This window comes from Hakea prostrata, chromosome 2 (assembly GCF_041222555.1).
Source record: "Hakea prostrata isolate BN-2017 chromosome 2, UWA_Hpros_2, whole genome shotgun sequence".
NCBI classification, from domain to species: domain Eukaryota; kingdom Viridiplantae; phylum Streptophyta; class Magnoliopsida; order Proteales; family Proteaceae; genus Hakea; species Hakea prostrata.
Genome location: NC_142601.1, coordinates 62,292,999 through 62,313,481, shown reverse-complemented (window position 1 = coordinate 62,313,481; position 20,483 = coordinate 62,292,999). Strand labels below are relative to the sequence as shown.

The 20,483-nt window shown below is 37.6% G+C and overlaps 1 protein-coding gene across 1 annotated transcript; it reads right to left on the bottom strand.

Annotated features, from left to right (window-relative positions):
• Nucleotides 1–1,325: 1,325 nt before the first annotated feature.
• Nucleotides 1,326–18,313, bottom strand: LOC149025494 (SCAR-like protein 2). Its single transcript, XM_089145712.1, is given in 12 exon segments — nt 1,326–1,703; nt 1,792–1,899; nt 4,376–4,405; nt 4,407–4,475; nt 4,585–8,086; nt 8,193–8,321; nt 8,501–8,568; nt 8,994–9,120; nt 9,200–9,323; nt 13,234–13,397; nt 17,808–17,987; nt 18,122–18,313. Coding segments are annotated over 11 exon segments (4,527 nt in total). The 5' UTR covers nt 17,963–17,987; nt 18,122–18,313; the 3' UTR covers nt 1,326–1,652.
• Between the last annotated feature and the right edge of the window lie 2,170 nt (nt 18,314–20,483).

Sequence of the window (20,483 nt, the reverse complement as noted above, 5' to 3'; positions counted from 1 at the left end):
TATTCTACATTTAAATACTAACGGTTAAAAAAGATTTCTAAAATTTGATTTTCAAAATTAAGCTAACGGCTATTTAACGTCTATCTTATTCTATTAGTCATTGACGTATAAGTTGTAATTTAATTATACTTTCAAACCTCTCTCAGTGTAGGTTTTCACTCATTATTTGATGATATGATCATTTTTTTTGGTAAGAGATGATATCATCGTTGAAACACCTCTATCTGCAAGGTTCATTGAACCCACTATATACACAATTATACCAGAGGAAGAACATACATATGCGACAAATGTAAATATACACATCAGGTAATTAAGGATTTATATGTTTCAGATGATACAGATGATGCTTACCCAGATAGATTGTGAGAATAGTTTCACCAAAAAATGGAGAAAAGATTGCAAACCACTCATGACATAAAACCTGCCTCACGATGTACCCAGATACCTTTGTGTCTCAAACACTGCAGTGTATAAGCAATCGTGACAGGAAAGGAAAATTTGGTCACCAGGTAACTTGGTGAGCCAGAACTTCTGATTACAACATTTAGGTAACTAAAGCTTCTAAGCTTTGATAGATAGAAGACACAACCAAGAATTCATTTAATTTGGTGTTGGCTGTCACCATCTGAAATTTGTGTATGGAGAGGCTACATCTGAGGGCATGCCTAAGTCCATAATCAACTCTGTGGTGACAAAATCATGTTGAAGAATTGGCTTTTTTAAATCTCATTCTTGTTTTTTTTCTCCCCCTATTAGGCCAATTATACTGTTTCCAGATTATCATGGCATTTGTTTATGGAAAAGTCAGCAAGTGAGAAATAAATTTCGTATATGTATATAGGGTTTCTGCAAATAGATTTCATATAATCTTTCTTAATTACCTGAAACAGTCTGAACAGTTGATCTATCTTCATTAATAGAAAAAGATTGCCCTAGTTGACTCTAATTAGAATTACCTCCCAAAAGTTGCACATCTTTACAATATTCAAGAGAAACTTGTTTTAATATTAGAATGATTATGGATGATATTAACAAATTGACTTCTCAACCCGCCCTTGTTTTTTTTTTTTTTTTAAGGTAGCTTGTTACTATGGGGTGGGAACTAAATTACTAATATATGCCGCCCACCCAAACCCAAGACCTCCCCGTGTGGAAGGGAGGGTCTTTAACCACTTGACTAGCCCATCATTGGCATCAACCGCCGAGTGGGTGCGAACCCAGGACCTCCCCGGAAATGAAAATTCAAGTGCACATATTGCAATTCACAAAGCAAATGAATAAAAATCCCACCACTAAATAAATAAATAAGAACCAGAGACAAATGGAATATGCCAAACCCATATGAATGCCTCCTCATCAATCAGACAATGTGAATAAATAACTGCAAGCGAGACTTGTCCATGGAGAAGGGGAGCGCAAATTAATGTGATCGAGAATACTTTACCCTGAAACAATTATCTTAGCTCGTGGTTTACATCCTAATTTGAGACTAATAAGAAGAAAAAAAAGAAGCATCATAAAATGAAACATCAACACTACAAATTTGATTACAAAAAAGGACTTGTGATTATTCACATATATTACAGCTTCATCTGGAAAATACAAGGGTGGCAACCCATAAATTCAACTACTTGATAGTGCCAGTGAAATCAATCATCACTCCAGTTCTCATCTGTTCCCTCATCACTTCCCACACAAGCCTGCATTTTTCCCATACTTGTAAGATCACTAGTCAACACACATTGCATGGCAAGAAGACAAACTGAGGAAAATAAATTGAACCCTAACCTGACGGATGGCATCTGCCTTCTCCAAAATAGCAGCTACCTTGACATTGGTTGGTGCATCTGGTGAGAGGGGTTTCCTTGAAGGTATTGTGCGCTTGAGGTTAAATTGCTGATAGTTCAACAAGAGTAAAGAAACATCAGACAAATCACACTGTTTTGTAGGTTCCTGAAAGACGAGAGAGCAACACAGGGAGGTTGGCTGGACTGAGTGCTCAACTAAACAATCACAAGTTTAGTGGCATTTGGCTTAAATTAATTACAGTCACACCTAAATCATATTATTATTTAATATTAATATTGAATTTTTTTCCCCAAATGTTTTTGGGCCTATACTGCCGGCCAAAATTCTATTTATTGCCTATATTGATATGGATTAGGGTTTTGCAGTGTCATTTTCCTTGCATGCGAATCCATTATGTGATAACATCGATGAAGGGGCTTGCACTATCTTAAATTTTTTTTAGCAATGATAAAATCCAATTCTAACCATAGAAGTCTCAGTCAAGATCCATTCTTCTATTATGGACCTCATGGTTATTTATGCAGTATAAATGAATGAGCACATGCATAAAGTGGGGTTCAGTTGAAAAAAATATTATACTTTAACACATAATCTCTCTCTCTCTCTCTTATTCCTTTAAGCCAAAGATCATAGCTGAGAGCCTGAGACCCAGGCTTTCAGTTTTTAAAGGTAAAAGCACCTAACTTTTCTTTCCCAATTGGTCTCAAATGTGATTGCTTCTCTGCATGGAAAGCATGAAGACCCTAGTTTCTGTGGCCTATGTTGAAGCTAAGGCCATGGGCCTCGAGATTGGTTTCTCTCTCAAGTGGAGTTGGATTACATACAAGTGCAAAACTACCTCAGGGCAAAGGTTTTGGTACAGGAAGGTGTTAAACTCAGGCCCTTAGCCATATCACTTTCTAATCTGGTTTATCAGATTATTTTGTTTTTATTTAAATAGTTATATATTTTCCTTCTTTTCTCTTTGTAGTGAGTCTAGTGATAAATGACAATGACTAAGATATTTTCAAAGACAATAGCCAAGAACCCAAGACTGGTTTCTGGAGATGTCAGTGTTGTAGATAATCTCCAGCAGTTCCATTGGATAAATTCAAGAAGCTCAAAGTATATCAGTTTTATTTTGTTTTACAGTGAAGAGAAACTCTTCACCACAACTTTGAACTATACATAGGCTTTGGGCACATTTCTTTGTAAAAAGTTATAACTTCAATGCTAACTCTTCATGTTTGGACCTATTACTTCATAATTGTTATAAAATATTTACATTTCAGGTTAGTGTTAACGGTTTCTCATTCTACAATCTATCATGTCACTAGTTACCAAATTATTTTCATTATCTTTTTTGAAATAGGTTAAAAACAAAAACCAAAAAAAAAAAAAAAAAATGATAACACAGATAACCTAAATTGTGGACAAAACATACTTGATCCAGACAAATAAATAACCCAATCACACACCAAATCAAATATGACCAAACCACATGAATAGCATACAAAAATAGGACAGATTGACCTAAGTACCCTCAACACTTGAACAAAGAAGTTATACATAGCAAAATTGAAAAGTTACAGAGACATACTCAAGACCTGACCACCACAGAAACCCAACTGACATGGACCAGTCTGTTTCCCTTCCAGACCCCAAAAAAAGAGGGGGAGGGGGGGGGGGGTTCCTTTCCTACTCTTCCTAAAGTTTCATAGATTAACTCATCTCAACCCCTTAAGTTTGGAATCATTATTTCTTCTTTTCTAATGTCCTACGTGATCCTTTCATTGAGAGAAACTCCAGCGATGACAATTTCACAAAGTGTGCTTTCTTGGAAGTTCGTACAAAATCTCATGAAGCCAAGAAAGGAGATGTTGGTTTAGATGAGAGTTGTGGGTGGGTGGGTAGTAATGGAGGATCCACATGTTGGTGGGGCAACCAACATGTCCATGAAAGTGAAATGGAAGTAGGGTGGAATTTAGCAGGAGAGAGGAAATAGAATTGGAGTAGAATTTGGAGGGAGAGAGAGGACACGGAAGAGGATCAAGATAGACAAAACATGATGAATTCCATGAATAGTGCCAATGTGCTACTGAATAGAAAGGATTTTGAGAGGCTGGAATGGGAGTTGGGGTGCCAATTCACCAGACAAGCAGCGGACAAGAAAGTACACTTCCAAAAGCTGTCTAGTAAGTTTCTAACTCCAACCGAACCATCCTATTTTCTGGTAACGGGTAGAAACAAGTACAAGTTTTCCAACCCTTAAATCTTACTCGCTACTTTTCTTCCAAAAAAAAGCTCCTAACTCAACGCCAATACATGTCAGAAAATACATAAATTAATTAGGGTTGATAAAATAATGATAAAGAAGAATGTGGGACTTTCAGATCACTTCAGCACCAACCAGGATGCACACCTGATTGTAGTTTTACATAACTGGTCAAATCAGGTAATGATGCTAAAATCAGAATTCTCTGTGTATTATAATAAATAAAATCTGGTGTTACGTTCCATAATTAATTATAATTTCCTACATTCGATGTGAATTTTGAAACAATTGAAGTAGAAAACTACTAACCTTTTTTCTGATTTGACACATTAAGTCTTCCCCTCTCCTCCACTTCCTTCACATTGGCAGCCTGATTAGCTTCTCTGGACTGAGTGGATTCATTTAACTCCTGCTGATCCAGTGGCATACATGGATTAATAACCAAGATAAAGGAACAATTTATTTGTCACAAACATATCCACTCTTAAATCACACATGAAAACTAAAATCTTAATCACCTTCTCATTTACTGGACATTCCGTGGCCTCCTCAATCTGTGGTGGCTTAGACGGAACAGGAGGTTTCTGACTGTTGGTTGAACTCGGAAATATCTGACCATTTGGATGATCCACAACATCAGATGTAGCCCCTCGTTGACCTTCCACTGTATCCAACTGGGGCATCACCGTACGGAATTGCAATGAAGGTAGAGAAGGCAGTAGTGCCTGTGATTCATTACAATGTTGCAACTGTGGCTTTTGAATATCCATCAGAACAGAACTGCTTATACTTACATGCTGATCCATTAAAGGATTGAACGCATCAAAACTTGGAAGATCAAGTGAAGGACCTGAATGAAAATGTTCCAAGGAGGCTGACATAGATTCAACTGACGAGACTCTATGTAAAACATCAGCTAATTCCTCGTTGTCACTTCCAGAGGAGTCACCAGATTCCCACTGCCCAGAACTTGACTCAGAATGATGCCTAAGCAGATCCTCAGATGTACATGGAGAAGATCTACAGAATGTGTCGTCATCGGACTCAGAATCAACATACTGCTGAGTAGAATGCTCTGGGAGTAATTGGAATGAAGGAAATACAACATCTCTGATGTTTTCATGGAAACGATGTCCATCAGGAAATTTTAGCTTCAGTTTGGAAGTCTCAAAGCCATTTATGGAGTGGAATGAAATATTCATGTATTCTAAAGGTGGTGAAGAAGAAGGTGAGTTTTCTGGGTATACACATCCAGTCTGTCCTTTTGGAGTTCTTTCAAGAGAAGTTTGATTTTCAACTTGAGCTTTCCCTTTCATCTGTTCATTCTGAAAAGGTTCCTGCAACATTACAGGACAATTTTTCACAGAGGATGCAGTTTCATATCTCTCTTCATGGAATGATGATTTTCTTCTGAAACCATTCACCAGTAATCCAGGGCCAATATCAAGCATATTAGATAAACTCTCATTATTTTCTTGGCCAGATTCATCAAGTGATGTTTTTACAACTGGCAACTCAGGTGCATGACTAGAGTTGTTATGTGAAGCTTCAGATTTCTTAATAATGGATTCAGAGACACTGGATTCGAAAGGAACTTCATTCCCGGAGGCACAATCATTTTGCTGACCATTGCATGATGTGGAGCATTGAGATTGATGAACTGGCTGGACCATGTTTTCCACATTTTTGACCAAGTGATCCTCAACTGGGCTGATGCTATCAGACGATTTAACTTCCACCCCCACAGAGTCCAGTTCTTTTTCTAGCTTCCCTACAGACTCATCCGAATGTGATCTTGGTACAACACTGTTATTTGAAACATCATGTAAGCCATCTTTAGTATCATCTGAAGAACGCTGACTTGGAACATTCGACAAACTGCAATCTGGAGGTTTTGATGGCTCAAGTCCTAACAAGCCACCATTTGTCCAGAACTGAATAGGAGATGTACTAGAAGTTTCAGTATCAACTTCTCGAGATTTGGACAAGCTCCTTTCAATCTTGTCACTCAAAGGGGCATGTACATTGGGCATTCTGGAGAGTGAAGGATCAGGGGTAATTGATTCAACCATATTTTCTCTTGAATAATTAAAGACATTGCTATTTTCATAAAAGTCAGAACTGGCCAGGCCTTCCAAGGTAGGAAAAGATATATTAGTGATTTGCGGAGTTTCTGGATCAGGCAAACCCTCTGCCGCTATCACTTTGTTGGAGATCCGAGACATTTCTTCGCATGAGGAACTGTAAGATGGGTTACGAGTTTCAGTATCAGATAAATCTAAATTTTGACCAATCGCCTTTACCATTTTACCAGCTCCAAATTCCATATCAGTACTTTCAAAGTCGAACAAGGTGTAATCTACTTCTCGCTTGGTCTGGTACTCAGTATCAGCATGGGGAAAAGGTATACTGGTGATTTGGGGAGTTTCTGGATCAGGCAAACTCTCTGCCCCTACCACTTTGTTGGAGATCCGAGACATTTCTTCGCATGAGGAACTGTAAGTTGGGTTACAAGTTTCAGTATCAGATGAATCTAAATTTTGACCAATCCCCTTTACCATTTTACCAGCTCCAAATTCCATATCAGTACTTTCAAAGTCGAACAAGGTGTAATCTACTTCTCGCTTGGTCTGGTACTCAGTATCAGCATGGGGAAAAGGTATACTGGTGATTTGGGCACTTTCTGGATCAGGCAAACCCTCTGCAGCTATCACTTTGTTGGAGAACCGAGAAATTTCTTCGCTTGAGGAACTGTAAGTTGGGTTACAAGTTTCAGTATCAGATGAATCTAAATTTTGACCAATCGTCTTTACCATTTTACCAGCCCCAAATTCCATATCAATACTTTCAATGTCAAACAAGGTGCAATCTACTTTTTGCTTGGTCTGGCACTCAGTGTCAGTTTGGGGGAGAGATATACCGGTGATTTGGGGACTTTCTGGATCAGGCAAGCCCTCTGCAGCTATCACTTTGTTGGAGATCCGCGACATTTCTTCGCTTGAGGAATTGTAAGTTGGGTTACGAGTTTCAGTATCAGATGAATCTGAATTTTGACCAATCGTCTTTACCATTTTACCAGCTCCAAATTCCATATCAGTACTTTCAAAGTCGAACAAGGTGCAATCTACTTCTTGCTTGGTCTGGCACTCAGTGTCAGTTTGGGGAAAAGATATACCGTTGATTTGGGGACTTTCTGGATCAGGCAAACCCTCTGCAGTTGTCACTTTGTTGGAGATTGGAGATACTTCTTCGCTTGAGGAACTGTAAGATCGGTTATGAGTTTCAGTATCAGATGAATCTGAATTTTGACCAATTGTCCTTTCCATTTTACCAGCTTCAAATTCCATATCAGAACCTTCAAAGTTGAACGACATGCAATCTACTTCTCGCTTGGTCTGGCACTCAGTATCGGTTTCAATTTCTGATTCCATGGTGTTCAGTGCATCCATGTAATTGTCTAGCTCACTTTCAACCTCATCAAACTGATTGCCTGTAGTGACTGATGCTGGCATGTTTTCATTAACAAACAAGATTTCATTGGAATTACCATACCCAAGCAATGAAGTTTCCTTCACCAAAATATTAATTCCAGAGCTTGTTGTTTGCAACTCTGAGGCTTCACACTGGCCATCATTAATATCGTCACACTGTAGAAACTCAGATTTTAGTATTTCTGTCTTTTCATCCCAAGTAACAAAAGATGAATTCTGGGCACCTTGCTCTTGCAGTGACCCATGTGTCAAATCATTGTCCATAGTTCCATTTAGTTTATCAGGAACAGTATGAAGGGTTTCAGAGCACTCTGTTTTCAACCTTGAGGTGACCGATTCTTCAGAATCTTGCTTTTCAGTTTGTATGGAAGACCTTCCATCAAGAACAAATTCAGTGCAACCCATCTTACTCATTGGATCAAAAGACGGAGAAAGGTCCTGCAGCTCAGAATTCGATCGCACCTCAAACAAGGAGATGGTCTCAGCGTCAGAGCTCTGTCCATTTGTTGTTGGGGAAGCAAACAGCATTCTGTTCATTTCAGACTACCAATTAGTCTTGTTTCACTAAGATGGAAAGAAAAAACTCTTACGTGAATTGTTAAATACAAAACAGCAATGATTTGATTTCAATATACCCTGACATGCATCTTGAGTCAAAAGACATGGAATGGTCTCGCAATCCAGAATTTGAACTCACATCACGCAGAGGAACAGTCTCACCAGCAGAGCTCTGACCCATTCTATCCAGAGTTGCAAACTGCATTCTGTTCAGAAACCAACCAGTTAGCTATGCTTGAATGAAGATGGAAATGTAAAGTGTTGGCTACACCATTTAAAACCATACCCCAGACCCAAGAAATTAAAATACTACAACTGCTCTATCCTGTCTCTATCTATGCCTCAGCTTCGATAGAAAGGTAATAACACAAACACACATACATACCGTCCACTTTGACCGGCTGTTGACCCAACACGTGAAATTTCTCCATTCCTATGCCTAGATCCCCTTCTCTGTCCAAACAAATTATCAAAAAGAAACTTTATACACAGGAATAGAAACATAAAAGAGACTCCTATGCAATAGTTAGTTATCCATCAAAATATGTATTGCAGTGGAACAATTTTGAAGAAAACATCTAGCTTTCATAATAAATGAAGACTATTTATGACCATAACCCCAGAAATCATGAAATTCATCCAATTGTCCACAATCCCAAAAATCATTTCCACGGGGGCAATACGTACAACCAGGAAATTTCATACACACTGTCCCCTTTAAACAGTCCCCTTTGAACAACGAGGATTAGTGGGACTGTGGGAGACTAAACCACATCATCCATTTCATTAAGCTATGAAATGTATAAATCCAATGAACTCCTTCAAAAACGTTGGTTTTCTCTTCTGTTTCCTTTTCCTTCTTTTAAGCAAATACATACCTTAGTTTTACGAGTCTTCTTTTCTCTTTTGAATTTATCAGTGGATTCAGAACTAGACAGTACACTCCTAAAAAAGGATGGATTTGAATATCTTTTCATACACGCTCCAGAACCACCAATGTCAAATCTGGATTAGACAAATTATATTCAATGTGTCGTAAATCAGAATCAAAATTTAGAACCAAAGTCAAAAAATAAAATTATACTTGTCGAGTAAATGCAGACGCGGTGGATCACGGCATTCTTCATAAGAATCAACAATGAACTGAGGCAAGTCACTGTAGATGAGCTGATTTTTCTCTATTCGAACTTTGTGACGCCAATCAGAACCTACAGGGCAAAGTTTTTTTGTTAAGAATCAGAAATGCCTGATCAATACATTTAAGAACCAATACTACCTCGGAAGCAACACAAGACAGATTTAACGAGTCAAACACTCAAATTCATTATATCAATTTATTTTTAGCAAGTAGAATTCAGAGCCTTCAAACTTAAAAAATAATTGCAAGCATAAGAACAAGCATCAAAATTATAAACATTAATCATAAATTATCTGGCATACGTTCATTTCTTTTCTTTTCTTTTTTTTTTGGGGGTGGGGGTGGAATTGAAACTCATCAGACCATCCTATGGACATACAAAATATGAAATGCCATAAAAATGGAAACTAGGCCCAAAGAAGCTCCGAGTAGATGCATTAGAACCCTTAAAAAAATTATATGATGCAAACCCATTGACACTTTAATGCTTTATCTTTATCAACTTCCAATAACACAACCCCAAGGGGTTGGCAAAAGATGAACACCTCATAGTATGAGGTCAAGAGTTCGAATCTCCTTGGGGCCAGGGGCAAAGCCTCGTCCGTATATATAAAATAATTACCAAACCCATTGCTACACCGCTTAATGCTTTATCTTATTAACTTCCAAGAACACAACCCCAAGGGGTTGGCAAAGACCAACACCTCATAGTATGAGGTTAGGAGTTCAAATCTCTTTGGGGCCAGGTGCGAAGCCCTATCCGTAAATATAAAATAATAACCAAACCCATTGCCACACCGCTTAATGCTTTATCTTATTAATTTCCAATAACACAACCGCAAGGGGTTAGCAAAGACCAAAACCTCATAGTATAAGGTCAAGAGTTCGAATTTCCTTGGGGCCAAGGGCGAAACCCCATCCGTATATATAAAACAATTAACCCCCACCCCCACACACAAAGAGAGAGAGAGAGAGAGAGAGAGAGAGAGAGAGAGAGAGAGAGAGAGAGAGAGAGAGAGAGAGAGAGAGAGAAGAAGAAGAAGAAGAAGAAGAAGCTATTAGTTCAAAGAAGAAGAAAAAATCTTCCAGTAACACTTATCCTTGGTATCAATTATGAGACAAGGCCACCAAGTAGAGTACACTTAACAGAAGAAAATTAGCAAGGTTCTAACAAGCAGAAACTGTCAGAAAACAGGTTACCTTTCATGATCAAGCCTCGCAACGTCTTCATGGTTCTATGTCCTAACTTGGAGACCACAATGAATGGATGATGAGATCAAGTCAATGTGGTCGCTCCAAAATCATTAGAACGGATAACATAGCTTGAATACTTATGAGCTGGAGATTTATTATTGTTATCTCTCCTGGTTCAAGATCTCAGTAACACAAGTTTCTGAGACAAAACGTTGGGTTAGAACCAGCTTTTGGTCAAAACATTAGTTTTGACCTGAATCTGGTTGAACCACCTGCAGAAACTGACTTAATTATGGTTCAAGATCTCAATAACACAAGTTTCTGAGATAAAACGTTGGGTCATTTGAAATAGGACCAGGTTTTGGTTGAAACATTAGTTCTGACCTGAATCTGGTTGAACCTCCTGCAGAAACCGACTTAATTTTACTGAAACTTGTTTGTGCCAATCCAGATTCAAGAAACTAAGACGGCACTTGGTTCTGCGAGGCCATTAAGAGTCTGCACCACAAACGTCCCCGACTCCCCCCCCCAAAAAAAAAGAAGAAAAGCGTACTTGATATTCACAAAACACTGCCACCACTGTGTGCTGCCATCCCCATCCTCACCACCAACACGCAATATGTGTTTGACTTTCTGCTCTTTTTTAATGGAAAGAAAACTTTTAGTTTCAATCTTTCTACACTTGTTGGTACAGAAGTGCTCCAAAATAACTAATGCTAATTAAGATCATTGCGAACTATAAAGACATCAAAACAAAACAATTACGTCTCTCTCTTTTGGTTTTTAGTGATGTTCTATCACAATAATGTTAATGACATTTCATAATAGAGGAAAACCATGGCATTTGAAGTTGAAAAATCACCATTACAACCAAAAACTAGGCAGCTGACTTCCTATCCTTTTGGAATTTCAGCTTTTGACCATTTTATTACATTTATTTGTTTAATATTTTTTCCGTTCACCACGTGCAGGGGTGGGGGGGAGGAGGTGTTTTTCTTATTTATGAATATATCTAAAGTAAATGGAGAGATACCACTTCATTAAATGATGTTTGGTAATCAATGTTGACCTTGTTTTGATATCATTTCCAAGAATAGTATAAACCAAATGGATGTTTTAACTGTATCAAACATTCAATAGCTCTTTTGAGTGTTCTTCCTCGCCTAATTCACGAATTTGGTTGAAATGTCAAAAGTAGGCACCACAAAACAAATTAGGGCCAAAAGCCACTTTCTGGGCCTTGAAACCAAGGTTTCAAGTTTGGCCTGGGAAAGTACAATTACGTCTTGGTTTTGGGGCTGAGCAAAACTGGCCTTGAAATCAAGATTTAGATTGTTGGGTTAAAACTAGTTGCAAATTGCAATAGATTTTTTTTGGGGTAAATAGCATTGCTTTTTCTTTTGTTTTGTAGAGTTGCTTAATAACATAATTTTCACTCGACGAGAGAGCTCGTATAAGAGATGCAACATATTTGTAGGGAAAGACCTATCGATGCAAGGCTGAAGACATATTCTCGAAAGAAGAGGCCCAAACCATTCAACGGCCTAAGATTATGACCCAAATCAATCCATGACTTTCATGGGCTGAGGACCATTCAAGTGGATTAGAGTCAGGCTACAAATTTGGTCTGTATTGGCTAGGCCTAAGTCCAAATTCAATCCAATATGAAAGGAAGTTTGGGAAATTTCTCAAAGCCAATAAAAGATGGTGTAGGGTGCAAGTAAGAAACTCCATTGTCAAAAGGAATATCCTTTGTCAACACTTGAGTATTAGGTGGGTCAACATTAGGTTTGAGTTAATACTCATGTTGGTGGGTGTTAACTAGTTTTTAGTAGATGTAGTTAATTTCCATATCTTTTGATTGACTATATAAAGGAATTTAAATGAGAGGGTTCATCATGTCACCCGTAATGAAGTTTGAAGTTGCTCTTTGTAAGCTTGATCCTCTAGAATCTCCTTGTGTTTGATCAAGATAGGTTGGTGTTAGATCCAATTGATCCAACATGCAATATGAAGCCCAGGTGTTATTTAGGTTGTCCTTATTGTTCCCTCATTTTCCTCAACCATTAACAAATCTATCTTGGTGATCTTTCTTTTTTTTCTCAGTTATTAATCAGATCTGTCCATCTGATTGATTCAAAATTTCAACATTCCCTTTCATCTCTATTTGGTAAAACTTGATTTCAGCTTAATTTAATTCTGACATGTAGATTTGGTTCTGCTATGAATTAACAAAATTTGCACACACACTCACACCCCCTCCCAAAAAAAAAAAAAAAAAACTATTATAATGTTCTTTTGAGGTAATCATTAATATATCAGTTTTGGTTCTAGTCCTATTTACTGTATGACTTTGTGCTATTGATAAAAGAAAAAAATGTTGTTTGTTTACTGTTCTGATCACGCAAATAAGTACTATATTATCCATCAAATAATGATCGATACCAACTCAGCACCAAGACTTAAGCATATGCAAGGCCATTAAGTAATACATATACACTCATTAATCTGGAGATAAATGGGTCAATTAGGTATAAGGTACTAAAACTATATAATTGTAATCAAGCTAAGTAACTATGTCATGTTTATATGTTGAATATCTCTAACAAAGTGAGGGTCCAAATATGCATACAATATTGCAACTGGATAAAAATTAGCCAACACTGCCAAGCAAATGAAAATCCATAGCCATCACAAATAATAGCAAGTAACCTAAACCAAAATCAAATAAACAACATAATTCAAAATGTAACTACAAACATCAATGAGAGATTTAAGAGACACACCAGCTGTGTAAGCAAAATGTAAGTGGCTTGATTGGGACATAACAGCCTTCTCAAGTGGAGGAAGCACACTTTCGATGTTTTGTACCCGAACCATCATTTTATGGCTCCTAGAAGCTGTGGCTACAACTCGCTCTTGTAAGTCATGAAAAACCTCTGATGCAAACCTATAGACATGACCAAGAATTTGTATTGGGAATCAGACTGATATACTAAATGCACATGCTCAGAATATAAAGTCTTGAAATGACAACATAATTTCTTTAAATTGGCATCACAACTAAACATAATTCTCAAAAAGGAAACAGTGTCTCTTTTTTTTTTTTTTTTTTTTTTTTTGGGGGGGGGGGGGGAGGGGGAAGTGATGGATTGTAGCGTAACCTGAACTTTAAAATCCCTGGTTATCAAACAGTTCTAGTATCTGAGCACTCAAATCAGGTTTTCTAGTTCAATCATTGGAGCTAGTAATTGTAAAATTTTGAAGCACGCGATGGATGCAAACCTAAAACCCCAACTTCCAACTTGATGAATATGAAACCTCACACGTATCTAAGCCCCTCAAATCAGCATTGATTCTTGACCAAAAATACTTTTTTTTTCAATCATTGCAACAAGAAACTGCAATGTTTGATGTTCCAATACAGAGAAAATTTATTGTAACACAGTGTTCCAAAGTGTTCCAAAAATAAATCGATAGACAAAATTTATGAAGGTAATGCAAAATTTAAATATCAAAAGATTGCAAAATTATGTAGATTAACAGAACTTTTTTTAAATGAACAGGGTATTGAATTGCTCAGGCCTAGCAATTGGGCGTCCTAGTTAAGCCACCAGGCCTGATGGTCCTACTGGTGGCCATTCCAAAGAAAAGGCTGTCTATACATTTGTAAAGGTCAATCAGTCAATGATCTGAATGACTCAAGTCAGAGATCTCCTGTTCCCATGGTCTTTCAAACAAGCCAAGATTAACGACAATGTAACGTGCAGGATGGGTTATCAATATATGAAGCCACCATACCTGCAGGTCATGGACCTGTATCAACAAATACTAGAATATGCACTTCAACATATTTCAAGCTCAAGCTCAAGCTCAATAGTTGGAGTGATGCCAGTAAACCATACAATGGACTCTTGAGGTTCCAAAGGCTTTCTAAAAGGAGTACTTATTATTCAGGTTAAAAAAGGGTTCCAGTACAACAATGCTGATAGAGCTTGTCAGATTTCAAATCAAGACCCATTTAACTGCTAATCAACATCAAGGTGACACAACAGAATTGCACTTTCATGTACTCTCCCCAAATCCCCCAATCCCACCCAGTTTCATCTTTCTTTTGTTAGTAACTATCCAGAGTGGCACCGTGACAGTTGTTTCATGTGCAATCAGATACTGAATTTCCTTCTACCAAATACAATAATATCAGATACTGAAAGTAATATAAACTTTATGGAATGGGTCCTCCAAGCAAGCAGCATGGAGGAGTGCACCAAGGAGGTTCAACCAAATGGTATCATACATTGGAAAGCAACAAGGTCTATTCATTTGATGAGAGAGATAAACAAAAAAGTGCTAGAATACCCTACCCCAACGGCTCAGAGAACTTAGTCCCCGAACATTATAAGAGATGGCATCATCAAAATGGTTATCACTACCTTAGGAAACAGGGAGCAATCCATACCCAACCTGCATCAATAGCATCACAAGCTTCTACTTCATCAGCATCATTGAAGTCAACCAATTTTAACCCTCTATACCAGCATCCAAAGGACATAACAGAAGTAAAGATTTTCTTCCACAGCACAATGAATGGTGAACAGAACTCATTTCACTTTCTTTTATTTATCCTCATAAGTTTTTTTGTTGAGTCAAGAGAGCAGTAAATTACACTTTTTTATAAAATACAGTTGAAAAACAGTATCCATAGGGGCAAAACAAGCTAATCTCAAAAGCTGTCCCATGTTGTGGCTATTCCACCCAGAAGGTAATGAGCGACTCCTACAGCATCCTCGTACAATGCTTAAGGCTCTAGGCCGAGTAGCAGGACCTACTTTTAATTTGCTATGAGCCGAAACAATGGATTCAATAAGTTCTTGCCAGTAACCAAGTTGCTGGATAGAAACACTAAACTGAACACCCATACAAAGTCAGCACCATGCAATTTGTGAGGACTGTTGTGGAGAGCCTTCAAAATCATCTTAGACGAATAATATATATTTAATCATGAAACAATCATCTTGTGCATCACCTTAGACGAATAATATATATTTAATCATGAAACAATCATCACTTAAGTGGATGAATCCAGCATGTTGTACAGAAAAGAAAAGTTCACGCTTAACTAAAACACTAGCTTCTCAACCATCCCATGCTATACCATCACCTAAGCAGTATCTTATCTCTGTTGTGTTTCACATTGTATTTCTCGAGCAGTATCTTATCTCTGTTGTGTTTCACATTGTATTTCTCGATTCAAATGTAAGAAACCAAATGAGCAACTATAGATATAATATAATTTCTTCACTGAAACGTGGAACTGAGCATTAATCAAACATATTTGTAATCTATTCTACAGTATCAGAACCAAAAACTAGTTGTCTTCGTTTTTAACTCAAACAACTCCTCTAATACCACTGCTCCCACCAATCAGCCAATTTTTCTCCATTTCAGCCTAAAAACTTCTAACGGACCATCAAGGAAACAAATCTCAGTTGAAACCTTGGCTTTGCAGGTAATGGAGACAAAACCTTAGATTTAGGAAAGTCAATAGTTTCAACCAAAAAAATCAAGTTTTGACCAATTTTGACCCACCAAGTTTGGTCGTACCGATTAGTTTTGACCAGCCAATCACATATCGAGTGTTACCCCCAAAAAGTGCCAAATTTCAACCTGATTTCAAACAGTTGTGACCTAATTTCAGTTTCAGGATGATCAAAACCTACGTCAGCACCAACATATTCATACTCACGGACCACATCCATGAAGCTTGATTGACAGAATTATCTGTAGGTGCACAGTTTGCTCCTCTCTTTAAGGGGTACGACAAAGATTGGATATGTTGATAATATGTTCCTAGATCCTATCCCTTTCCATCCAAGTTTCTTCGGACTGGTTCCTTTGATCAGCAAATTAACTCCGACTTGTTGCTCCTTTAAAATGGCATGACTTGTTTGAATATGAGCTTCTGCTCATTGTGCTCAAGCCACTCATTATTCTATTTTTCTGTAGTCCAGGATCCACTCTTCAAGATGTTTAAAAGACAATCATAGGTTGACAAGAATGCAGTTAAATATCACCTTCAAAGTCTTCAGCAAACACCAGATCTGTGGCTATCTATAAACCAAGGATCATTCTTACATACTTCAACAAGCCACCATTTCAGACACTGCCATAAGTTCATGCAGTTACTGGACATGGCTCTGCAAATGGAAGTTGAATTCCATGCGTTTTTTCCCCCTCATGGCAACATTGGTCAATCCTAACTAAATCCCTCTCTTAATGTTAATTATTGTGGCCATCGGAAGACCTGTAGCAGTTTCAATTAACACACTCATCCACAGAATTCTCAGTTTAATGGTTCCTCTAAAGTTAGTGTGCAACTAAGTTGGATTGCAATGACAAGCAGACCAGACACAAAAGTAGGAACTTCCCTCAAATTTAACTTTAGTTGTCATTTGCACAAGTCAAAATAATAATTAGAACCAATGCCCTTTCTAGTATGTATAGACCTGTACTATCAACCTAGCAAATTAGCAGATCATGATTTGTCACAAATAAACATTCAGGTTCATGTGCCCAGATCTCCTCTTAATTCTTTATCCGTTATCATTTATATTCTTTTTTTTTCTATGCTCTGCTACCCAGCTGCCATAAAATGAAGAAGAAAGAAGGGATGTCTTGTGGCAGGAATAGGAAAGTTTTAGGGTTTTTTTTTTTTTTTTTTTTTTTGCGGGGAGAGGGGGGTTAGAATCCTCCACCTTCGATCAAAAGTATAGAAATCCAGCATAACTTTCAACATCCCAACATGCATTCCTGAATCCGGAAAGAGGAGCATTTAATTTTAATTGATCATATTACTATGTTTTAACTAATAGCAGTAGCTCTTATTCTCTTATTCTCTTAAGGCACATAAAAACAAGAAGTGCATTTCTCAAGCCTAAGACTACATAAAACCATATAGGGTTTCTATCCAGCAACCTTATTCTACTCTCATCTGCAAAAACAAGGACACGTTTCTCTTCCATACCAGAAATAAGAACTTGAAGCAAAGAAAATCCAGACGAAGCTGCTGGCTAGGGCAAACCAAACCAACAACTACTCTATTAAAGCAGAACACCTCACTGCAGGGGCCAGACTACAACAAATCGATACGAACTAAACCAAAGCAGTGTGTGACATAGAAAAGACACAAACTCCCAGGAGTCGAGAAATTCAAATATTAAGAACTTAGCAATATCGAGGGACCTCTTTTTTTTCTTTTCTGTTTATTGCCTTTTTTGGGGGGTAACTACGAGGCAAACAGAGTTGGAGAAATAGGGGAAAGTTAAAAGCAAATATAGCGAAAGGAGGAACAAAGACTTACTCAGCTAGATCGCCCAACTGCCGTAAAATCCCGACGAGCCCTGCAACGGCAACTCCATCAAGTATAGCCTTCGGATCTTCGCTATTTTCTGTTCTGTATAGCTCTGGAGCACCCAGGCCATACTCATTCTTTACTCTAAACCGAGCAAGTGGCATCCTCGGCGTCTCTACTCTCCCAAATCTAGAAGAGAAGGAGAGCTGTTTTATACTGATCACGATTAATAACACAGAAGCTGAAGAAAGCTCGAACCAGATATCTAATGGCGGAAATGAATTGAAACTGAAAAAAATAATAATAATAATAATAGAAAAAACCTTTAAAAGAAAGTGGAAGATTAGGTAATGAGATGAGAGCAGGTTAACTGCCAATCTAGCATCTGTGTCTCTCTCTGTTTCAGTGTGGAAGCCGAAGAACAGGACCCTTGCCAACTCTGCAAGGCATTCTCGGCGCAAACATCATTACACAGGAAACGTAGTGATTCTCGTGAATTTTATACACTCGAGTTGTTTTGAAATGCTTTGCTCTCATATTACCAAAAAAAACAAAAAAAGAATGATATGTTTTCTTATCGTAATGTACAGTTGATAGCGGAAAAGACCAGTTTAGCCCTGTGTTGAACCGGACAGGGGTGGGGGACCGGTTCTCAGTGTGATAATCTTATAAAACATACATTAAATTGATGTCTCAGCTTTATTAAGTATGCCAGTAAAGATAAGTTCATTGATGTCTCAGCTTTATTAAAAATGCCAGTCAAGATAAGTTCATAACTCATAACTAGGTGAAGTCAAAGTAGTTGGTGCTACACCATTTATGACTATAATATAAAGTTGGTGGGTTGACTTGTCGATTTGTCAAAGTTAGGTTTATGCTTCCTTTACACTTTTCTACCACGTGTTAAGATAGAACCTTATTTTAAAATTTACCCAGATGAATCAAATATGAAATTCTCTTTGAGCCCCTCCCAAATGCGATGAGATCACAAAATAGCCATGGTAATATTGAGGATGCAAGCATTATCTAGAATGTGTTGGTGCGTAAAGTGTTTGTAGGTGGCTTTTCAAGTTTGCCATCAAATTCCAAGGTTCAATCAAGCGGTTAAAGACCCGCCCTCCCATGGGGAGATGCGGTGGAAACTACTCAAGGCAAGTATTACGGTAATTTAGTTCCCACCCCATAGCGGTGAAATGCATAGATATTCAAAAAAACACCAACGGAGTTCAACCGCTAGGCATGATGCTTGGGATTGGATACTACCAATAGCATAGTTGTAAACAATGGCGCTATGCATGTTGACCCGCACTTTGTTGTTGGAGCTAGCGGTGGTGAAATATCCCGCATAGAAAGTCGCTTGAAGAACCACTAACGGAGACAAAAGCTAGGGGAGAGAATGGGATTAGATACCCCAATAGTCCTAGCCGTAAACAATGGATACTAGGCGCTATGCATGTCGACCCGCGCAATGTTGTAGCCAATAGGTTAAGTATCCCGCTCAAAGAGTGCGCTTGTAAGAACGAAACTCAATAAGGGTAGAGGATCTGGATTCTGATTTGTTATTATAGATCACCTTTAAACTCTTATTTGTAATAAGTATTGAAGTAAACAATCAAAAGGTTGCCCCTTAGCAAAGATGTCAGATATTTGAGAGTTCATATGATATATATAAATAATCCCAATCCCCCAATATAAAACTATCGATCAATTTTCAAAAAGAAAAAGACAAAGGTCAAGGTAGTAAATTATATGCCATATAAATTTTGTCTTCAAGACTTTTAAAATAAAATCTCGATTTGATTCTTTTAAGGAAGAAACTAACGAGAGTGTGTTGATGAAGGATTAGGAGAAAGGAAAAGCTAAGGATTCTCTCTGTCTGTGTTCTATCTTTCTGAAAATAATCTAAAATTGTGACTGTTCACGTCAATGAATTGAAATTTGAATGTCCTTTTGGACTGAAATTTAGACTGGAATCTTATTAACATTGTAGTTTTTCGAATTTTCTATTTAGCTGGTGCCTGGAGACTGATCATTTTTATAGTACAGAGGACGGTGGAGTAATTAACACGCAGAGGTCTTTTGTAAGGAGTCATGTGTTGAGATTTATTTGAACTTAAGAAAAAAAGAGATGCTAAAGATTTACAGTTTACTACCGACTACATCCGTAGATTTTTGTCTGATGAAAGTCTTGAATATTTTATTTTATTAAAATAAATTATCGTTATATCAAATAAGTCATTATTATTGGATTATTACTTCTTCAATAAATAAATAAATAAATAAATAAATAAATAAATAGTTTATCTATTTAAAGAGGAACCTCAATAGCTATACGTTTAGATCTCTAAAAACCGTTTTTCGAGTTCAAGTTCAACCACGCTAACGTTTGACCTAAAACCGTTTTTCGAGTTCACCGACAACGGTGAGAATTTGAGCTCCAAAAACGAGGGAGTAGTTTTTAATGATTTGCATCTACAAACGTTATACGTTTGTGATATTTTTAAAAGTTCATGAGATTTAATAACTTTTCAAAGTGATCGTGGAGGGGTTATTAAGACATCCTCTAGATTTTGTGCTCCCTGTCGGAGGAGCTGATCCGGACTCGTCTAAAGGTACCAACAAGGGTGATAATTTTAGCTCAAAAAACGAGGGAGTAGTTTTTAATGATTTGCATTTGTGAACGTT